This window comes from Capricornis sumatraensis, chromosome 23, assembly GCF_032405125.1.
Source record: "Capricornis sumatraensis isolate serow.1 chromosome 23, serow.2, whole genome shotgun sequence".
Lineage (NCBI taxonomy): Eukaryota > Metazoa > Chordata > Mammalia > Artiodactyla > Bovidae > Capricornis > Capricornis sumatraensis.
Window position 1 is genome coordinate 23,303,234 of NC_091091.1, and position 22,489 is coordinate 23,325,722.

The following is a 22,489-nucleotide window of genomic DNA, read 5'->3' on the forward strand; positions in this document are numbered from 1 at the left end:
TGAGGATGGAAATGGGAACCCAGTATTCTTGCCTGTGAAATCCCACGGATAGGGGAGCCTGACGGGCTGCAGTCCATCGGGTCACAAAGAGTCGATACGACCTAGAGACTGAGCAAAAGAAATCAAGGCTTAGGATGAGGGTCAGAGCTGAGTCACAGTCTAATAAACTAAAGTGTAAGAGGTATCGAGGGGCAGTGAAAAAAAGAACTGGACTATAGGTGAGGACACTTAGGTTTGTCTCTGCTCTGTCATTAACTAGGTATACAAACATGGGGGCCATCTTTCCAATCTGGGACTCAGTTTCCTGATCCATAAAATGAAAGGACTTGAATTAGATATTCAAGCCTTCTGTCACTTCCCATTGTCTATTTCAGGATGATAGGCATGAGGCACAAGACACAGAAACAAAGTTGAGATGGGACAGATTCATTTATGAGAAGTCAAGCAAGCAGAAGGCACGGTGGGGGACGGGAGGTTGGAATAGATTGCTCCCTTAAGCTGCCTTGAAAGAAAACGATTCCTCAAGTTTATGGTATTGGCCCAGGTGACTTTAGTAGGGAGAAGCGGCCGGTTTCGGCCACTCAAGGCTCTCAAAACGGACTCCGCCCCCTTTCCAGCAAATCACAGCTTTCTTCCCAATTAATCCCCAGCAGCCACTGCCAAACTGTGCACTGCAACCTAACTCTACCTAACTCCACCTCTCCAACTGCCAGCATAATTTCTGCTTTTTTACTGGTTCTAGGAGCTGTCACTCAGAGAGTCCTCGTATCCGTTGGTTGTTCCCTGCCTATCTTTTTCTTTCCCTTGTAATCTCGCCTCTTTAGTCATTACCCGCCTCCCGACGCCAATTTCCTTCTTTCGATTGGGTAACCGAAATGCCATTTTTCACGATTCGAAGCTATGATTGGCTATGAGCGGCAGGGCTCGTGCAGTTACCAGGCAGCGGGCTAGACTGAGGCTAGTTACCACGTCAGTGAGCTGACAGGGAAGGTAGCCGGCTCCACCGCCCGTTCTGGCCGACTCTTCCTGGCTAACTGGGTGGGCTTTGATTTCGGCCTCAACTCCCGGAAAGGGCTCCTTTCCTGCTCCCATCTGCCGCCAGAGCCGGGAGAGCCGCTCGGAGACGCCTTCGAGGCCCGGGCTGGACATGAGCAGCGGCCGCCGGTCCTGGGACTAGGCCCCGCCATTTTGGATCCGCTGACAGGTCAGCGAAGTCTCTTATTAGAGTTCCAGTGTCGTGAAGGCCTCCCTGACATGACGAGAGGGAATAAGGAGAGGCGAGCCCTTAAACCGAATGAGCCGGGTTGGGTTAGGGGCGCAGGGGCAAGAACGAGATGAGGGAGAGATTGTTGTGGGAGCTCACTGGGAGAGGTGCAGGGGGCAAAGGTCAGGCCCCTGCCACCGGAGGGGCGACTTCAACTCTGCCTTTTGAGCTCTTGCAAGTACCCGAATCCTTCTCCCTGTGTTCCCAGGCTTAGCCTATTTCCTCTCTTTTGGAGCTTTTTGCGTCCTAAAGAGCCCAGTTTTCAGAAGCTGAAAGCAGACCTGAAGAGTATCATATCTACTTTTCAGGGTTGATTTTTAGAGTTTGGGTGAGAGTCTCTTTGGATTTTGTGCAGCGCCCACTTCTATGTGACTGCCTCTTTAACACAGCTGAACTGCTTTATTAATGATGATAATCTGATCATCACTACTACTAGACCAGGTAGTGAGAAAGCTTGTGGAAGGACTGAGGCCAGCCTCCGAGGGCCTGGGTTAAGAGAAGGCTTTCCTTTTATGGGGCTGCTCACCTGCCAGTCTGGGTCTGTGTGTAAACACTGGACTTAATCTTCTGAGCCTCTTTCATCTTTTACAAATATTTTCTTCAGGTGTATATTTTTGGTTGCCATCTCTTCCCCAGGTCTTCTCTTCACTTGGCCTAAGGAGATGAAGTTTAATCTTAAGGAAGTCATTCTATTACAACATACTTGGAGGAGAGCAGAGAGGGATTTGAAACCTGTGAAGTTGGTATTGTTGGCCTATTATTTTTAGTGGTAGGAAGAGTCATGAGAGATATTCAGTCAGTTTAAAAGTGGTAGGTTCAGGACAGCAGAATGAATAATGGAACATAACCCCAAAGAGTGTAGTTTGTGGTGCTGTGATGACTTTGACAAACTTCTGTATTGTAAAGCTTTAAGAGTCCCTCAGTGATAAAGAATGCCTTTAAAATATGCTTTTAAATCAGGTACACAAGGCACACCTCTGGACCCTGTGGAGGGTACAAATGGGAAGGTCCGATTGGAGGTTGCTTTGCTGTGCTCAGTTTATGTGCTCTAAAAAGCAGTAGCAATATATGTGTACTGGCCTATACTGTGCATGTCAACCTAAGTGCCTTTTAGCATGTACACTCAGTAAGTGTTATTTGTACCTAGGATTAGATTTAGTGTGTGATCCTGTGGCCTGGTTCTAACCCTGGCAGTCAGGCCTTTTGCATGGTGAGGTAGTAACAAGGAGAATCTAAACCTCATGTGTTAGAAGGGAAAATAATCTAGATTCTAGAGTGACTAAACTCTGCCCTCCTGAAATTGTGTGTGTATGTATTTGTTGATTTAAAATAAATGGGGTGGAAATTATAGGACACTATTTGCATTTTAACTTGAACTTACCTAACCTGAAGTATCCAGGGTCTGCTTTTCTCATCTGGGTTGATAGGCCCTGTTGATCCCTGTTGAGTTGATAATGCTTTGCATAATAGGCAGTCTAGTCTTTGGATAGATAGTATAACCAGTTCAGCATCTTTTCAGTTGGGCTTGGAGGTAAGTCAGGCATCAAAGATTTTACCTTTTCTTATTTAAAAAGTCATTTTCTGGATAGAAATAGTTCTTTACTTCCAGCCCCCATTCCAAATCAGAAAATTTGTTCTTCCTTCAAGATTTGTATTTGAGCTTCTTTTTATAAGTGCCTGTAGACAGTACGTTCTAATCTTGACAGTGATGCTCTTTGGCACAGTGGGAACTCAGGTTGTAGATACATCTCCTCATAAGTAGCTGGGCACCAATCCCAGTTGAACTCAAGTTCTCAGTAGTTACACTACTACTTCGTTCTCTGTGTTCCAGAAGGCAGGATGACTGCCACTTTTAGATAATAACTTCATTGTTTGGGTACTTAAACTGGCTAGCAGTTAGAGAGGAAAAAGACACAGCCCCTGCTTTTGAGGAGACCCATTGTCTTTATACAGTACTCACGAAGGATCAGCCTTGTCTTTGTATAGCACTTCTCTTGATTGATCAGTCTGTCCTTGTGATTCAAGGTGACTAATTAGAATGATTCTGTTGTGGGGTAATTGTGGAATTGAGTTGAAGGGAGTCAGGGAGGTCAATTTTACCTCTGGCTAGAAGAGCTGTTTAAGTGTAATTGTTAGCCCTTTAGCTTTTATTCTTCCTCTTTTTCTGTATTTCATTACGTTCAATGGCAGTTGTTTATTTAAATGAAAATGTACTGGACTTTGTGGTGATTTGGAGCCTACTTGTAGTGGATGTGATCATGAAATAATGATTTATTGCCATCATATAAATGAACTATGGATTGCAAGCTCAAATGTCTGAGTATCAGGCAGGTAATGTAATTGAGTGAAGTGAGCCAGGAGGGAATGTGTTAGGATATAGTAGTGACTAGTGTTCTGAAATGTGGGCATAGTATGACCATTCTTATTTTTCAGGAGAAACTGGGAATTCAGATCATTGTGTTTTAAACTGTTGGCAGCTAGTTAGATTATCTAAAAGCCTTTTACAGGTGGAAAATACGTCTGCGGACTGGATTCTATGCCATGACAGTGGAGGAAGACTCTTGATATTCAAGATGAGCAGACCTTATGAGACTTAATCACTGCAGTTCACTATGTATAATCATACAGACTCACTTTTTAATATTTGTCCTACTCTGCCAACTTTTATGCTGAGTTGTCATGTTGGATGCTCTGAGTGAGAGAAAGAAGCCTTGTTTCATTTTTTATCTCCAAGGTGACAGAAAGGACATCTTTGGACAACCTTGGGCTTATCTCAGTAACTCACTGCATATAGTTGTTGGGATAACCTCAGAATCTCTATAGAGGGAGGAGGTGGAATGGCAGAGCTGAGGTATACTAGTCACCTGCTTATTGGGTTGGGAGGATTTTCCAGTTGTATCCTCTCAGGGAATCAGCTTATTTCTTGGTTTTATTTTTTCTTACCTCCACACTTTAAGTAAATTTCTTGAGCCCAGTAAGTTGTTTACTAGTTCAGTAATTTTTGTTCACTTTCAACAAAGCACAGAATTATGGCATGTTCTTTGGCTAGCTATAGAAACCTTAAAAGCTCTGCATCTTTGGTGGTTCTCTGGGATGTTAGAGAGATGAGTGAAGATAAACCTTGGAAGGGCCAGTTGATGGTTGTTCAGCTCCCTGGTACCTTCTACCCTCTCAGTATGCCCATCAGAGTTTTCTTGGTTTACATAGCTCTGTATTAGACATCAGAGCACTATGAAAAAGAAAAAACCCTGAGTTTTTACCTTTGGAGAATCTAATTTCTAGCTGGATAAGAACAACTTTTAAGCAATGAAGAAAAGAAATAATTGTCTACTAATAATTGCCAACATCCTCTGGATCATGGAAAAAGCAAGAGAGTTCCAGAAAAACATCTATTTCTGCTTTATTGACTATGCCAAAGCCTTTGACTGTGTGGATCACAATAAACTGTGGAAAATTCTGAGAGAGATGGGAATACCAGACCACCTGACCTGCCTCTTGAGAAATCTGTATGCAGGTCAGGAAGCAACAGTTAGAACTGGACATGGAACAACAGACTGGTTCCAAATAGGAAAAGGAGTGTGTCAAGGCTGTATATTGTCACCCTGCTTATTTAACTTCTATGCAGAGTACATCTTGAGAAATGCTGGGCTGGAAGAAGCACAAGCTGGAATCAAGATTGCCGGGAGAAATATCAATAACCTCAGACGTGCAGATGACAGCACCCTTATGGCAGAAAGTGAAAAGGAACTAAAGAGCCTCTTGATGAAAGTGAAAGAGGAGAGTGAAAAATTTGGCTTAAAGCTCAACATTCAGAAAATGAAGATCGTGGCATCCGGTCCCACCACTTCATGGGAAATAGATGGAGAAACAGTGGAAACAGTGTCAGACTTTATTTTGGGGGACTCCAAAATCATTGCAGATGGTGATTGCAGCCATGAAATTAAAAGACGCTTACTCCTTGGAAGAAAAGTAATGACCAACCTAGATAGCATATTCAAAAGCAGAGACATTACTTTGCCGACTAAGGTCCGTCTAGTCAAGGCTATGGTTTTTCCTGTGGTCATGTATGGATGTGAGAGTTGGACTGTGAAGAAGGCTGAGTGCCGAAGAATTGATGCTTTTGAACTGTGGTGTTGGAGGAGACTCTTGAGAGTCCCTTGGACTGCAAGGAGATCCAACCAATCCATTCTGAAGGAGATCAACCCTGGGATTTCTTTGGAAGGAATGATGCTAAAGCTGAAACTCTAGTACTTTGGCCACCTCATGTGAAGAGTTGACTCACTGGAAAAGACTCTGATGCTGGGAGGGATTGGGGGCAGGAGGAGAAGGGGACGACAGAGGATGAGATGTCTGGATGGCATCACTGACTCGATGGACGTGAGTCTGAGTGAACTCCGGGAGTTGGTGATGGACAGGGAGGCCTGGCGTGCTGCGATTCATGGGGTCGCAAACAGTCGGACACGACTGAGTGACTGAACTGAACTGAATAATCTGTGTGTGTGTGTTCAGTCGCTTAGCTGTGTCCAACTTAGATCCCATAGACTATAGCCCGCCGGGCTCCTTTGTCCATGGAATTCTCCAGGCAAGAATACTGGAGTGGGTTGCCATGCCCTTCTCCAGGGAATCTTCTGAACCAAGGGATTGAACCCTGGTTTCCTGTATTGCAGGCATATTCCTTACTGTCTGAGCTACTAGGGAAGCCCCAACGAATCTAGTACCAACGAAAATAAGACACATATACATGAATATGAAGAATTGACAATTACATAAAGAATTGTAATTATTTACAATGTTTCATAGCAGAAATGTGAACATGCACATAGCATATGGGGAGACTTCAGGAAGATAGATGTAAATCAGAAGCATTATTCTTTGACTGGTGGATAAATGTGGATTCTTTTTGTCCATAGAGTGGCTAACATGGAAGGTTTGCAACTTCTTTTAATAGTAGAGGAACAAACGTGGGTTACAGAAAGTTTTGCCTGCCTGGCTTAGAGTCCTTGTCTTCTGTGAAGCAGTTGTTCTCACAAGAGGTGGATGTAAACTGCATCAGTATTGAAGAGTCAGTCTTGATATTCTTTCATTTATTCATTCAGTGTATATCACTTTTCTCACTATGTATTTATCATTTTTCTATGTAAAAGATGATAAATTATGGTCTCTTCCTGAATGCTTATAGACTCATGGGAGAGACAGACTAAATAAATAATTATAAATTAGCATAAGATATGCTTAAATAGAGGTAGGTGCAGTGCTATGGGGTGACAGAAAGAAAAAAACAAAAAAACCACTCTTGGAAAGGAAAGTGGGTTAGCTAGGGAAGACTTAAACCTTAGGTATTATCATAATAACAGCCAACCTTTGAGGGGTTTTAATATTCCTAATAGCATGCTCGGCCTTACCAACAAGTGGATGAGGAGGTACTGGCTCAGTTTTGCAATGAGAACTGTAAACTGGGGCTCAGAGAGCCTAAGAAACTTGTTTAATTAAGATCGTATAGGTGATAATAGTCAAGAATACCACCGTGGTATTCTAAGTCTCTCATTGACTTTTGAATGTAGTGAGTAAAGATTTACCAGGTGGATAAGGATGTGGAAAAATGTTCAAAACAGAAAAGAACAGCATGCACAAAGGCAGACAGCAAAGATCGTGACTTGAACAAGAAAGAACTTTTGATGGTCTATTTAAGAAATATTTTTTGGCCACACTGCAAGGCATGGATCCTAGTTCCCCAATCGGGGATCAAACCCACTCCCCCAGCATTGGGAGGGCAGAGTCTTAACCACTGGACCACCAGGGAAGTCCCTTGATGGTCTCTTATATAAAGAGTATAAAAAAAAAAAAGTATATATGGCATACATGGGGCATTAGTGTCCCCAGCCAAGCTTCAAAAACAGAGCATCACCAAAGCTAGGGCAATGTGTATGGCCTTCCCTGCTAGTCACATCTTCCTCCCCTTAGCCCCTGTTGTAAATTTTTTGTGCTTCCCTGGGGTGTAGTCTAGAGGGAGTTGCTAATTGATACAGTGATGACTCCTCTTTGGATCCTCTTGGGGTGTGTAACTGGGATGCTGCGAAATACTAGAGGAATCCTATTAGACCCAGGTTTAAAGAGATAGTGGTTTCAAATAATATATGTTGCTCAGTCTCTGGGCAGATAAGACAGTGGCTTATTTGCCTGGAGGATGTTAGTTGTTGTGTTGTGTATTTAGTTGTTTGTTCTTATATTATTTCTGATAAAAGGTAAACCTTAAGTTCTTTTCTACCATACTCATGAGGTGTCTGCTGTCCTTTGTGACCTTGTGACAAGGAGGTTCTAGGTCGTTGGCTACCAGGCAGCAAGTGGTTCATCAGAGCTTCCCTTTTGAACCCAAAGGACAAATTTCCCTTGGGAGATTCTTGGATGAGGAGATGTGCTTCAAGGCTTGGAGGGAGATTAGGCAACTCTACATAGTCCTTGAAAATAATTCCTCTTTATTCCGTACATGTTTCTTTTTCTTTTTTTTTTTCGCTAAGAAACTTAGGACAATGATTTTTTTGTTAGACCTTTGCTATCTTAGAAATTTGTTAGCTTTTGATGCCTAATGAATTTTGATTTAGTGTAGGTCAATTACTTCAGGTGATATCCCAATTAAAAATTTATTTCTTGTTCGAAAGCCTACCAAATAGCATGTAGATCTCAGTTAAGTCTTGACACTTTTGTTTGCAATTTGTAGTATAGTGTTCTTTCTTGTTTCTGTATTGTTTTCATTATGGGTGTTTTCTCTCTTGCTCTTAGTTCTTTATTAAAAATTTTTTTAAATTTACTTTTCGTTGTACTGAGTCTTCATTGCTTCACGGGCTTTTCTCTAGTTGTGGTACTTGGGCTTCTCTTTGCTGTGGCTTCTCTTGTTGCCGAGCACGGGTTCTAGGGTGGTTGGACTTCAGTAGGTGCAGTTCTTGGGCTGTGGAGCACAGGCTCAATAGTGTGGCCCAGGGGCTTAGTTGTTCCGTGGCACGTGGGATCTTCCTGGATCAGGGATCCAACCCATGTCTCCTGCATTGGCAACTGATTCTCACCACTGAACCATCAGGGAAGTCCTCTTAGTTCTTCAAAAGAGAAATTAAAGGTACATCCCTGGCAGTCCAGGGGTTAAGACCCCGAGCTTCTGCTACAGGGGAATCACGGGCAGGGGACCTGTGTTCAACCCTGGATCAGGGAACTAAGATCCCACATGCCCTGGAGCACAACCAAAAAAAGAGAAATTAAATATTTTATAGTGGTCCTCTCCAGCCCCCCGCAAATATTTTTTACAACGATTGTAGTCAGTATATATACTATATATATTGAAAGCCCTCCAGGCCCCCACTTGCTTTTGTAGCTTTACCTGCTATTATTCTCCTAGGAATAATGTTCCAACAAGTCTGGAATAATCCTGATCCTCTAAATACATACTGAATTTTCCCACCAGTAAGCTTTTACTCTTGCCATTCTCTTATATTTTTGGCTGTTTGAATCCTGTTTTTTGTTTGCTTTTCCAGTGTTCTCTAACAGGAATATTTTCTCTACTTCACCGCTGTGACACTGCATACCACTCATGTATTGGGATATGTATGGGTTGTGTATAGATGTATGTGTTTAATCTATTAGATTATAAATTCCTTGTGGGTGGATAGGGATAATTCAGTATGACTCTGTCTAGCATTTTGCTTAGCATGTGCTAAATAATATCTGATTGACTGAGGTGAATGTTTGTTAGTTAACTTTGATTGCTGTTCTTAATCATTTACACATGAAATAATACAACTATTTTTCTAAAGAGCCTACTCATTTAAAAAAATCTGTTACAGTTTAAAAATAGGTAATATATGTATGTGACACAAAATTCAAAAAGTATAAAAGAATATACAAAGAAAAGTAAGTCTTCCCCTCTCCATTGTGAGAGGAAGGAACTGGGAGTTCCGTTCTCCAGTGGCAATCTCTGTTGTGTACTATGTCAAGTCGCCTCAGTCATGTTTGATTCTCTGTGATCCTTTGAACTATGGCCCGCCAGGCTCCTCTGTTCATGAGATTCTCCAGGCAAGATTACTAGAGTGGGTTGGTATGCCCTCTTCCAGGGCTTTGTCCCAATCCAGGAATTGAACCTGTGTCTCTTAAGTCTCCTGCTTTGCCAGGTGAGTTCTTTACTTCTAGTGCCACCTGGGAAACCCGATGTTTAACACTCCTCCACACTGGGGAATCGAACCCTGGTCTCCCAAGTGACAGGTGGGGATACTCACCACTATGCTAAGAGTGTCTTAAAAATCTTTCCAGAGATCTAGAACATATCCATTTTACCTAAACAATTTAAGGAAGAAGAGATACTAGAGATTTTATCTTTTCTGATACTTTAAGTTATTTTTAAATTTATTTTTCTTCTACTTCTTGATTCTCTTCCTCTTCATCATTATGTGTTCTCATCATTGAATCTTCTCCATTCATTGAAGAGAATATTATTGTGTGCCTAGAGCATTTAGTCTTCTGAGACTAACCTAGTTGTTTCTTTAAATTGTTATTAAAATAAATGTTGGGACTTCCCTGATGGTCCAGTGGTTAAAATTCTGTGCTCCCAATGCAGGGGGCATCATTTCGATCCCTGGTTGGGGAAGATCCCACATGCTGCATGGTGAGGCCAAAAAAAAAATCTTTAAACAGTAGATACTATTTTTTGTTGGAATTCCCTGTGGATTGAGAGAGGTGTTATGGGCCTGAACAAAATTTGTACTCTTTTCCTTTGTCATAGTTTTCATGCTTCTCACTTTCTTTATGCAAAATATGCAAACAGAGCTACTTGCGGCGTGCTCCCCCCGCCATGCCGTGTCTCTGGCTCAGTTTTCTTTTAGATCCTGCTGAACTCTATAAATGCTTCAAGGGCAGAAATTATATCTCACTTCTTTCATAATTATTAATTTTAAATTATATTGATAGTATAGTAATATGTTCTTGTAAAAAATTAGAATATAGATAAGGCTATAAGTATCCTCTGATTACAACCTAATTTCATAATACCTTCTCTAGAGATAACTGTGGTTATTGAGTTTTGGTGTATCTACTCAAACCTTTTATTCATTGTTTACATATCTCTCTATATACCTTTAAGTATATCTCTCTATATACCTGTAACAACATTAGATGACTCACAGACACAGTATTTCAAGGGAAAAAGACAAATTGCAGAAGAATACATACAATCTGATATTATACAAAATATAAAAATAGGCAGAATGATACATACTGTCTAAAGATACATATCAATGAAGTAAAAGTATAAAGTAACATAGAATTTTAATAAACATCAGATTTAGAATAGTGGGGACTATGGATGAAAGAGAGAAGGATGTAATTAGGAAGGACACACAGAGACTTCAGTTGTACTATTCTTAATCTGGATACTGGCTTGTTATATCACTATTTATATCTTGAAAGTGAAAGAAAGTGTCAGTTACTCAGTCATGTCCGGCTGTTTGTGACCCCGTTAACTATGGCCTTTTCAGACTCCCATGTCCATGGAATTCTCCAGGCAAGATTACTGGAGTGGGTTGCCATTCCCTTCTCCAGAGGGATCTTCTCATTCCAGGAATCTAACCTAGGTCTCCTGAAATGAAGGCAGATTCTTTACCAACTAAGCCACCAGGGAAACCCCTTTATATCTTTGTTGCTTCTGTTCAGTTGCTCAATCATGCCCGACTCTTTGTGACCCAATGGACTGCAGCATGCCAGGCTTTCCAGTCCTTCACCATCTCCCAGAGCTTGCTCAAACTCATATCCATTTGTGGTACCATCCAAGCATCTCATCCTCTGTCATCCCCTTCTCCTGCCTTCAGTCTTTCCCAGCAGGAGTCTTTTCTAAGAGGCCTGAAAAGGAGTCTTTTTAGGGTCTTTTCTAATGAGTAAGCTCGTCGCATTAGGTGGCCAAAATATTGGAGCTTCAGCTTCAGTATCAGTCTTTCCAGTGAATAGTCAGGGTTGATTTCCTTTAGGATTGACTGGTTTGATTTCCTTGCAGTCCAAGGGCTTTATATCTTACTTGATGTTAAATACTGCATATTTTTAAAAATGAAAATCTAGTATTTTATGTAGGATTGGTTGGTTTGTTTTTACATAACTAGTAACATATAATCATATACTAGTTTTTTTTTTTTCATTTCTCAGTATGTGTGAGGCTCTTTCCATGTCTTTTGCTCTGTATCCTTAGCACTCTGAAAGATGCCTTGTGGATAGTAGGTGCTCATTAAGTAAATATTTCTGAAATTGCTTCACTTACTCTGTTAACCTCACTGTTTTTTATTTTATTTTTAATTGGAGGATAATTACTTTACAGTATTGTGATGGTTTCTGCCATACATCAACGTGAATCAGCCACAGACATACACAGGTCCCCTGCCTCTTAAACCTCCCTCCCTATCCCATGCCTCTAGGTTGTCACAGAGGGCCAGCTTTGTATTTCTTGTGTCATGCAGAAAATTCCCACTGGCTATCTATTTTACATATGGTAATGTATATGTTTCGATAGTACTCTCTCAAGTCATCCCACCCTCTCCCTCCCCCACAATGATCTTATATCTGCATCTTCTTTGCTGCACTGTGAGTAGGATCATCAGTACCGTCTTTATAGATTCCATATATATTGCTAGTATACAATATTTGTCTTTCTTTTTCTGACTTACTTCACTCTGTATAATAGACTCTAGGTTTATCCACCTCATTAGAATTGACTCAAGTGCATCCTTTTTTATTGCTGAGTAATATTCCATTGTATATATGTACCACAACTTCTTTATCCATTCATCTATTGAGGGACATACAGGTTGCTTCCATGTCCTAGCTATTGTAAAAAGTGCTGCAATGAATAGTGCTGCATTGGGGTACATGTGTAGCCTTAGTGTTTTAATTTTCCTTGAGCCTGATCTAAATGTCTATATAACTGTGTGTCTGCCCTTCCCTTCTTTTTATCCCTTTTGCTTTTTAAAATTTTATGCATTTTGAGGAGGATTTCTTTCTAAATAATGGGAAGTGATTAGGTTGGTTTTATAAGCTCCTATTAAGGTTTTCTCTATGCCAAGAAGAGTCTACCTTTCAGTTTGCTTATTAGAGATTTCCTGCTATAAGCAAGTGAACTTGACTTTTCAGAACTTTTCAAAGCTTGCATCACTGCCACTGTCCAATTTTCTGGAGCTGACTTGGCAGAATAAATGCAGTCTAAAAATTGATACTGTAAGTGTGGTTCCAAACTAAGGCTATTTTTCTAACAGCCTTCATTCTTTCTTTTTTTTTTTTAACTTAGACCTTCATTATTGATTGAGTTGATAAAGTAAAAGAACAACAGGAAGATCTGAAATATTTCTTTAACAAGCTAGGCACACAAAGGTATCTGCTTGTCTTCATGCTTTGTAGGGTAGATTTGGGGGACAGTTGACTTTGAAGAATTTGAATGCTTGTTAGAGATTGTTGAGGTACCTTTGAGAAATTTTATGGTGTGATGTTTTTTGAGTTGTATCTTGGAACTTTCAGAGACCTCTAGAAGAGCCAGGTAATTGGATTTATAACATAAGAAGGACCTTATCACATTTTAGTATTATAAGTGGGGAATCTTCGTACTAAAAAGCTAGATCATAGTTCTAACATTATCAGGTACTGATTCAAGCATGGTGATGCTTTTGGGTAACCAAATATTAACTAACTTTTCTCTTAACTGTTTCAGTAGGTTTGCCAGGATGGTGGATAAAAATATTTACATCATTCAAGGGGAAATTAACATTGTGGTTGGGGCCATCAAACGAAATGCCCGATGGAGCACCCATACACCACTGGTAAGTGGGGGCTGGGCAGAACACTTGGTTACTGAGTTGTTGTAGGAGATCTGATACATGGTCAGTTTCCTGGTAATAATGATAATAGGAGCTATTCAGAGTTTTTCAGAAGGGTATCAAGGACCCTTCTGTTTTATTTTAATAAGAGTCAAATTTATAAGCTGCTTTTTTTTCTCTAGAACCCAAAAGATGATATCATTTTTCTTCTAGCTGTTTTTATAAGCAGCTTAAGCTAGTACTTGGGACCTCTTTAATATGCTTAAACATGTCAAAAAGATTTCTCATCTTCTGTTTTGTTTGATTACTTTTTGAATCAGAAATTTTACGTCTAAGAATTTATTCTAATATTCAATATTGGAAAAAAATTGCGATATAGATTCCTTGCCTTCTGATTCCTGAGAACTATAATTAGCTATCAAATTCATTTCAATTAGCGTAGTTATTGGCAAATGGAATATGGCTTTGTAATGGTACTCCTTGGAAATTCAGCAAGCTTTCAAATATAGAGGAGACCATATCTTGCTAATCAGATGAGTAAGCTTAACTGTTGTAAAGCTGACTTTCTTTGTTGCATATGTATGTTCAGTGATGTTTTTGTTACAGTTGTATAAAACAGTTTTGAGTACAGTTGTAAAATTAAAGTTTAGACATTTCTAGCTTGGTGAATATGTATATGTTTAGAAATTTCTCACTTTCATTAATAAAAATGAACCATTTTATAAGTAAGAGTGGAGTTAGGGATGAATGTATATAACTATGATAACTATGAAGAAAGGGAAGTGATAGAGTAATACATGTCTCAGTCTGTTTGGGATGCTCTAACCCAATACCATGGACTGGGTAGCCTTTAAACAGGTTTTTTTTTTTTTTTAAACAGTGTATTTATTTCTAGGGGCTGAAAGTTCAATATCAGAACATTAGCATGCTTGGGTGAGGTACTTCTGGGTCTCAGACTTCTCGTTGTATCCTCACATGATAGAAGGGACAAGGGAACACTCTTGGCGTGTGGGATCTTAGTTCTCCGATGAGGAGTCAAACCTATGCCCCCTGCAGTGGAAGCATGGAATTTTAACCACTGGACCACCAGGAAAGTCCCAGCACAGAAGTTTTGAGGGGTCATGATCATTCAGACCATAGCACATATAGAAGACCTCGCAGTCTATGGTAACTTGAATGCCATGGTCTTGGTGTAGATTAATTTACTTCAGGATGTACTATTTTAGGTAAGCCCAGAGTACTTCTATGAGATAAGAGATTAAGGAACTGGAAAAATGAACCATGGCTAACTTCCTTTTTGTCAGAAGGAATACTGACTGAATTTTCTGGTTGGATTCAGAGAAAGAGCTCTTGATCTGTCTTTTATTTCTTTTTTACTCTTGGTCTGATAATGAATTTTTTTTTTTTTTATTAATTTGTGTGTTATAGGATGAAGAACGGGATCCTCTGCTGCATAGTTTCAGTCATCTAAAGGAGGTTTTAAACAAGGTAACAGGTAAGTGTGTTTGATTTATTGCAAGGGTGGACAAACTTTTTCTTTATAGTATAAGACTATATGATATTTTAGGCTTTGTAGACTGTAGCAACTGCAACTATTCAACTCTGTCATTGTAACTCAAATGCAGACTCACATAATACTTAAATGAATAAGAAATAAAATCATCTTTTAAAAAAACAGGCTGCAGGCCAGTTTTGGCCCACAGGTGTAGTTTGCTCTGGTTTATTTTACTGCTGATCCTTCCTGGAGCTCTTAGTGTCCCACTTTAGTGGGGAATCGGTGTTCATACAATTATAAGCTTCATTCTTTGCTTGAGTTATAAGTGTTATTTTTGGCTAGTGTTCTGTTTTGTTTTAGCTATTTTTCTTTCTCTAACTCACGTATGCCATCAGATAGGAAGTTGATGACACAAGTGAAGTGTTTAATACTTGGAGTGTAATCTTTCTCTTACAGAAAATCCTTACTGGTTTTAGGACCTGAGCTTTCTGTAATGCAGCTCTTTTAGTCTTCACTTGTTCCGAGAATCTTTTGTGTCACACACTCCGCCTTTGTTTTCCTAACCATTATTATCTTATGTGATATTTATATGTTTAGAATTTTCAAAGCCATTTTCACATTTACTACCTTATTGAATTTTTTTTACTTTTGTTTTATTTATATTTCAGATCAGGAACTTCGTTCTTTTAGTTTAATTGAGATGTAATTGACATATAGCACTATATAACTTTAAGATGTACATAGTGCTTTGAATTACATACCTTATGAAATGATTACCACAATAAGTTTAGTGAACATCTGTCATCTCACAGATACAAAATTAAAGAAATAGAAAAAAAATTTTTTTTACTGGTGAGAACTCTTAGGATTTAGTCTCTTAACAACTTTCATGTGTAACATACAGCAGTGTTAATTACATTTATCATGTTGTATGTGCGTACAAGCATGCTCAGTCGCTCAGTTATGTCTGACTCTTTCTGACCCCATAGACTGTGGCTTGCCAGGCTCTTCTGTCCATGGGATTTTTCAAGCAAGAATACTGGAATGAAGAATACTGGTTGCCATTTCCTTTTCGAGGGGATCTTCTTGACCCAGGGATTAGACCCATGTCTCCTGCATCTCCTGCACTGGCAGGTGGATTCTTTACCACTGGGTCACCTGAGAAGCCCATTGTGTTGTACATTACAGCCCTAATACTTACTTATCTTATAACTACTCATTTATCTTATAACTAGAAGATTGTGTCTTTTGGCTGCTTTCATCCAGTTCCTCCTTCCCCCACCCCCAGCCTCTGGTATCCACAAATCTGATCTTTTTGTTTGTGAGTTCATTTGTTTGCTTTTGAAATAGAATTGACCTGTAATACTATGTTCTTGTTATACAACATTGTGATTTGATGTTTCGGTACATTTCAAAATGTTCACCATGATAAGCCTAGTTACCATACCTTTTTGAAACTTTTACACAACCTGTGAGGGAGGCATGGCAGATTTGTCCTCCTTTTATGAATGAAGTTGAAGCCCAGAGATATTTTAAGTGATTTAGCTGAGATCACAGTGATCCTAAGAAGTGGAGTCAGAACTCAAAACTAGAATTCAGGCCCCTAACACCAGATTTAGTGCCCTGTTCTGTGTTGTTTCTGTTCATACAATTAGAGGAGAATGTACACAGGAAATGCTTTCTATTATGTTTAAAAATATGTCAAAAGAGGTAAAAAAAAAAAAAAGAGGAGGTAAAGGCTCAACACTTCATATTTTTCAAGCTGGTCGGGGGAAGATATAGACATAAAGGGAAAGCCTCCGAGCAGCGCTCCTCTGTTGACTATAAAGGGCTTTTGCAGTGTATATCCCTGGAATGTTTTTAGCTAGTAACATCTAACACCACGATTGAAATAGCTTTTAGGCTTCTGCGGATTAAATAAATAAAAAATTAAGTAAATGTTCTCCTTTTATGAGAAATGTAGGAGAATATCTGGAGAAAAATTCCTTTTACTTTCCTAACCCTAATCCTAGGGAATCTAAGGATTTTCTACATGTTTCTTTAAAGGAGCAAATTTGACTCAATATGAAAAAGTGTTGGCAATGTTAGCCAATGATCAAATATAGAGGAAGAGGTGTCTGATAGCTAGTTAGCAGGGCTAATGCTGCAACTAGGCATGTTCTCATTTTATGGCCTGTGCTGAAAGTGATTTGGCTGCTTTAGAAAGTTGGTGGCTTGTGCAGATTTTTTTTTTTCAATTGAAGTATAGTTGATTTACAGTATTGTGTTAATTTCTGCTGTATAGCAAAGTGATTTAGTTATACAGATATACATTCTTTTCCATTATGGTTTATCCTGGGATACTGAATATAGTTTCCTGTGCTATGTAGTAGGACCTTGTTCTTCCATTCTATACATAATAGTTTGCATCTTCCCAGGTGGCACTAGTGGTAAAGAACCCACCTGCCAATGCAGCAGATGCAAGAGATGATAGTTCAATCCCTGGGTGGGAAAGATCCCTTGGTGGAGGGCATGGCAACCCACTCTAGTGTTCTTGCCTGGAGTATCCCATGGGCAGAGGAGTCTGGTGGGCTACAGTCCACAGAGTTGCAACGAGTTGGACACGACTGAAGTTACTTAGCACGCACGCAACACGCACTAACCCCAAACTCCCAGTCCATCCTCCCCTCCCCCGTAGCTCAAGTCTGTTCTCTCTGAGTGTTTCTGCTTCGTAGGTAAGTTCATTTGTGTCATGTTTTATATTCTACGTACAAGTGATATCATATGGTATTTGTCTTTCTGACTTACTTCACTTAGTATGATAATCTCTAGTTGCATCCACATTGCTGCCAGATTTTTTTTTTTTAACTCTTCATGTAAAGTTTACATATCCCAATTACAAAGAAAAGTAGTCAGTAGATATTTACAATTCTTTTTCGTGGGTCAGAGTTCGGAGTATTATCTTTCTCAGAGAATACATTTGGAAAATGTTTGGCAAGCATTTTATATACAGCTAAGAATTGTTGTCATAAGTGGCTGAAAGTGAAAGAAAGCGAAGTTGCTCAGTTGTGTTTGACTCTTTGCAACCCCATGGACCGTATCCTACAATGCTCCATTGTCCATGGGATTTTCCAGGCAAGAGTCCTGGAGTGGGTTGCCATTTCCTTCTCCAGAGGATCTTCCCAACCCAGGGATCGAACCTGGGTCTCCTGCATTGTAGGCCGATGCTTTACCATCTGAGCCACCAGGGAAGTCCCATAAGTGGCTGGGTACACCCTAAAATGGCTGAGGTGAGACTGGAGTTGCCTTGTAGGCCTTTTGGGCACTTTGTAGACCCTCAGGAGCCGAGGTGGTGCTGCTCTCCTGATAAAGCCACATTTCCTACTTGCCATCCAATCCATATCCTACACTTGTTTTCTCCATTCTGACATATCCCAAGAATTCAGTTCAGAGATTATATCTGTGGTGAGTAGCACAGTCCAGGATTTGGTTTCTAGTTCATCTGAGAGTTACCAAACTTGAGTCTGCTGCCTAATTTTCTTACATATTTGGGTTAGGAATCCAGATTATCTTCTGCTTGAAACTATTAAAACCAGAATGTGCTGAGGAACCAGTTCTGTCAGTGGTACTAGGAACATAGCTGGGTGTTGGCCAAGCTTTCCCTCAGAGTGAGGAAGAAGGTGATGATATTTTCCAGGGGCCAGTAGCCATGGCAGGTATTGAAACAGTGCCTGTCTAAGTTGCCCCATTGTTCTTGGGTTTTAGCATATTACCTACCTGATAAAATGACAGAGTGGATCCGAAATAAAGCATTTCATGGTCTTCTGATTGGTTCTGACCCCCCACATAGTGCTGGCTTCCAGGAACAGGTTTATGGGTCAGCTGCTCCTGTGGTCCTGGACTTTGTAATCCATGACCAATTTCTTGTTTCTTTTACTGAAACAAACAGATTTTTTCTGATTGGCAGTGTCAGGAGGATTGCTTTCTTGGAAGCCTGTTAATGGTCGGAGGCTGGGAAAGGGTTTTGAACTTGGAGAGAGAAACTGAAGGGACTGCCCATGCTATGGTGACTGGGAATGGTGTACCACTTAGGTTGGAAGAACTATGGTAGGAATTCCAAGACTCCATTCAGTTTAACTCATGAAACTGATTTGGGCTTGGTCTCTTTTTACAAAGGCTTTTTATTTGCACTTTTCTAGACTATCTGCCGGAGAAGGCAACGGCAACCCACTCCAGTACTCTTGCCCGGAAAATCCCATGGATGGAGGGGCCTGGTGGGCTGCAGTCCATGGGGTCACTAGGAATCGGACACGACTGAGTGACTTCACTTTCACTTTTCACTTTCATGCATTGGAGAAGGAAATGGCAACCCACTCCAGTGTTCTTGCCTGGAGAATCCCAGGGACAGGGGAGCCTGGTGGGCTGCAGTCTATGGGCTCACACGGAGTCGGACACGACTGAAGCGACTTAGCAGCAGACTATCTGCTGGCTGGGTTGGTTAAGAATATTATTAATGGAAATAGGTGATTCATTGGACATTGTCAGTCAACCAAAGCAGTTTTTCCTCTTGTAAGCAGTCAGAAGATCTTTTAAGGGCATAAGTGCTACCTACTCCTTCAGGAACATTGTCTGAGCATTGTAAAGGATGTAAGTCTACTGTCTCTAGTAAGGGTTGGCTAAGTCCATGTCAGTTATTCTCACAGGTGTGTCTCTGGACCACATTTGCAGTCAGTATTTGCCCAAAATGCATGATAACTGAATGCTCTGTAATATCTAGAGTAATAGAATGTTCTAATACCAAATCTAAAGACAGGGTTGCACTTGGAAAGTATGAAGTGCCTGAGAGCAAAGTTTGCATATTGGTGCTTTGGATAAAGCCATAGCTTACCACCAGTGAGACTTGACTGCTGCCCCTCATTTAGTCTTTCAGTTCTCTTAAGAATCCTGTAAGAGGTTATTCTAAAGGAGTTAAAACAGATGTGTGGTTTCTAGGAGCAGGAAGTGGGCATGGGAAGTAACTGCTAATGGTAATAGGGTTTCTTTTAGGGGTGATGAAAATGTTCTGGAATTAGATCGTGATAATGGTTGTACAACTTTGTGAATATACTAAAAACTGTAAAAGTGTATACTTTAGAAGGATGAATTTTATGGCATATGAAATCTATCTTAATTTTTCAAAATAGCAATTGTAGACTGGAAAAGCAATGGGATTCACCAGCTCTTTCTCAGCACTCAGAGCCATAAAGGGATGCCTCTGACTATACTTGCTGCTGTGCTTTGAACCCATTGCCCAGCAAAGGCAACATAAGGCTCTGTTCAGCCTCCTGGCCCAGTTTGTCCTTTTATGTCTCTGTCATTAACTCAAGAAGCACATGGCTTTTATATTTAAATTTATTCAAGCTGTAATCTTTGACATTTGAGTTAGCTTTTAGTACAGTTTTGCATTTATAGTAATATATATTATGTATTTTCTCTATCCCCAAAGAATCCATTTTAATCTTTTCCGGATGCAAATTTCAGGCTGTCTTGCCCCATCTCCTCTTTCTTTCTCTCTTTCCCCTCCCCCAACGGAGTGTGTTTGATCAGGTGTGGCAGGAATATCCACTGTCAAGCTGCGCCCTTTATATTAGTCAATATTATCCTTCTCCCCCCTCCCTGTCTGTCTGCCCCTTTGGGCTTTCCCAGTTGATTTATAATTTTGGAATTCTCATCGGAGTCTGTAATACAGTTTGTTCATTATTTAACCAAAACCTGTTTAATGAGCAGAGAGAGGCAATGTAAATGTTAGGCATGTTGCAGTGATGTACCTTTGTGCTTCTCGAAGCGGGTGGGTAGTTAACTCTGTGCTGCCTGCAGGGCTGGGGCTTCCTGGCCATAGGGGCAGAAGGTCCATGCCTCTTCCTTGCATCTGCTCAAGCCATACGGTGGGCTTAGATTCCAAAGACACATTTCCTTTTATCCTTTTAGAGATCTTGTTGGGGCTCTTGTGTATTGGAGTTACCTATAATCTCACAGACTGGGCGGTAAGGTTTGTGACATGGGACAAGGGGATGAAAGGGAAAGTGAAATATTAAAATACTTGATACTGCTCTTGGTTTTAGGTCTGTAGAGAGTTGTTGTTCAGTCACTCAGTTGTGTCTGACACTTTGTGACCCATGGATTACAGCATGCCAGGCTTCCTTGTCCTTCACCATCTCCCGGAGCTTGCTCAAACTCATGTCTGTTGAATCAGTGATGCCATCCAACCATCTCATCTTCTGTCACCCCCTTCTCCTCCTGCGTTCAATCTTTCCCAGCATCAGGGCTTTTTTCTAATGAGTCACGTCTTCGCATCAGGTGGCCAAAGTATTGGAGCTTCAGCATCAGTCCTTCCAATGAATATTCAGGATTGATTTCCTTTAAGATCGACTGGTTTGATCTCCTTGCAGTCCAAGCTGTAGAGAGTAAACAGTTTACTTTTACTTTTTTAGCTGTACTATGCCACATGTTGGATCTTACTTCCCTGAGCAGGGATCAGACTTGTGCCCACTGCAGCGAAAGCACAAAGTCTTTACCACTGGACTGCCAGGGAAGTTCCCCAAGTGTAGACAGTTTAGAGTAATCCTTCTAGCCAGCATGCTCTCTGGTGTTTGATCTTTTTGTTCCCAGATTAGACAAGTGCTTGGAAGCCTTAGTACCCTTCATTCAATGTAGCTTCCCAGACAGGGCTCCAATCAATTGTGATTTGTGGTGTTTGGCTATGGTCATTTACCTCCAGATTTTAGGCTGCCTTTGTCCTTGGTGTTTAAACTTAGATCATTGCAAAGAGATTCTTTTCCAGAATTCAAAATTTTTAAACCAAAAATTTTGGTTTAAAGCACAGAGGGAAGAACAATCTAAAAGTATCACACCAGAATCTAAGGAATCACCTCTTAGTGACTTCACGGGCTTGAGGAAGACCTCTTAGTGATATGTGTGTGTGGTCAGGGGTGGTGGTAGGGTGGGTAGTAGGTTTGCCTATGGAGATAAAACTTCTTGTTGGTCTTTTTAATTTTGAGGACCTGTGAGGCTCGGGGTATTTAGCAGAAGACTAAGGTGGTCTTGAAGCTCAGTATAAGCACCTGTATTAACTATGGAACTGTTGTAGCTGCTTGGACCTTTTCTTTCTGAGATTCACTAAGATTTGGATTTCTTCTAAGTCTAGCTTATTGAGTTGCTTCTGACCAATATTTACTGAATACCTGCTGTGTGCTAGGCATTTTGCTTAGGCACTTAGCCATTGGATCTATAATGGTAAACAAACTTCCTGCCCTCATAGCCACTGGTTTTTAAGACTAATAACTCTGGCTGACCATTCTGAGACTAACTTATGTACTTATATACTATACTTAATGCCATATGGTTCCCTATCAGATATGGAATAGATGATAGTGAATCAGAGCAGTCTGTTGCCATCTTTTCTTATTCCTCTTTTGCCCCTTGTTCACATAAACCATAGAAATGAAGAAAAATTTAGCTCATATATTTGCTTATTTGGTCTTCTCATGTAAAGCTGCTCTGGGCAGAGTTTAGGTATTCCCAAAGATATTGATGGGTTTGCACATTGTAACTCTGAGGGATAAGATATTTCTTCACTGTGCTTACCTGTACAACAAGATATGATGTGCCTGAGTTTAAGAGGAAGAAACAGGTGTCTGGAGAGAGCGGATGTATCAGGAGTTTATTTAAATATAGTTTATCCTAGACAAACACACCTGTAGGGTACTGTCTCAAGCTTTGTGAATTCAGAGTTTGAGTTAGGAGGTTTGAATCCATGGAACCTCTAGAGCTTTACAGAGAACATTTAAACAGAGTCTGAAAGCCAACCTGGGAGGAACTATAACTTAACACCTGTCTGACTTAGGCCTCTTAGAAATAGCCTTCTAAGTTGAAGCCTCTTAGAAATAG

At 40.4% G+C, this 22,489-nt stretch overlaps 1 protein-coding gene across 5 annotated transcripts in view; it reads left to right on the top strand.

The window, feature by feature from the left end:
• Nucleotides 1–1,030: 1,030 nt before the first annotated feature.
• The window catches only part of GBF1 (golgi brefeldin A resistant guanine nucleotide exchange factor 1), a 124,289-nt gene continuing 102,830 nt past the window's right edge, over nt 1,031–22,489 (top strand). For all 5 annotated transcript variants that reach the window (XM_068961261.1, XM_068961262.1, XM_068961264.1 and 2 more), the window contains exons 1-3: nt 1,031–1,204; nt 12,984–13,092; nt 14,518–14,584. In XM_068961261.1, the coding sequence (XP_068817362.1) occupies nt 12,997–13,092; nt 14,518–14,584 (163 nt within the window). In that variant the 5' untranslated portion in view covers nt 1,031–1,204; nt 12,984–12,996. The remainder of the gene's footprint in view (nt 1,205–12,983; nt 13,093–14,517; nt 14,585–22,489) is intronic.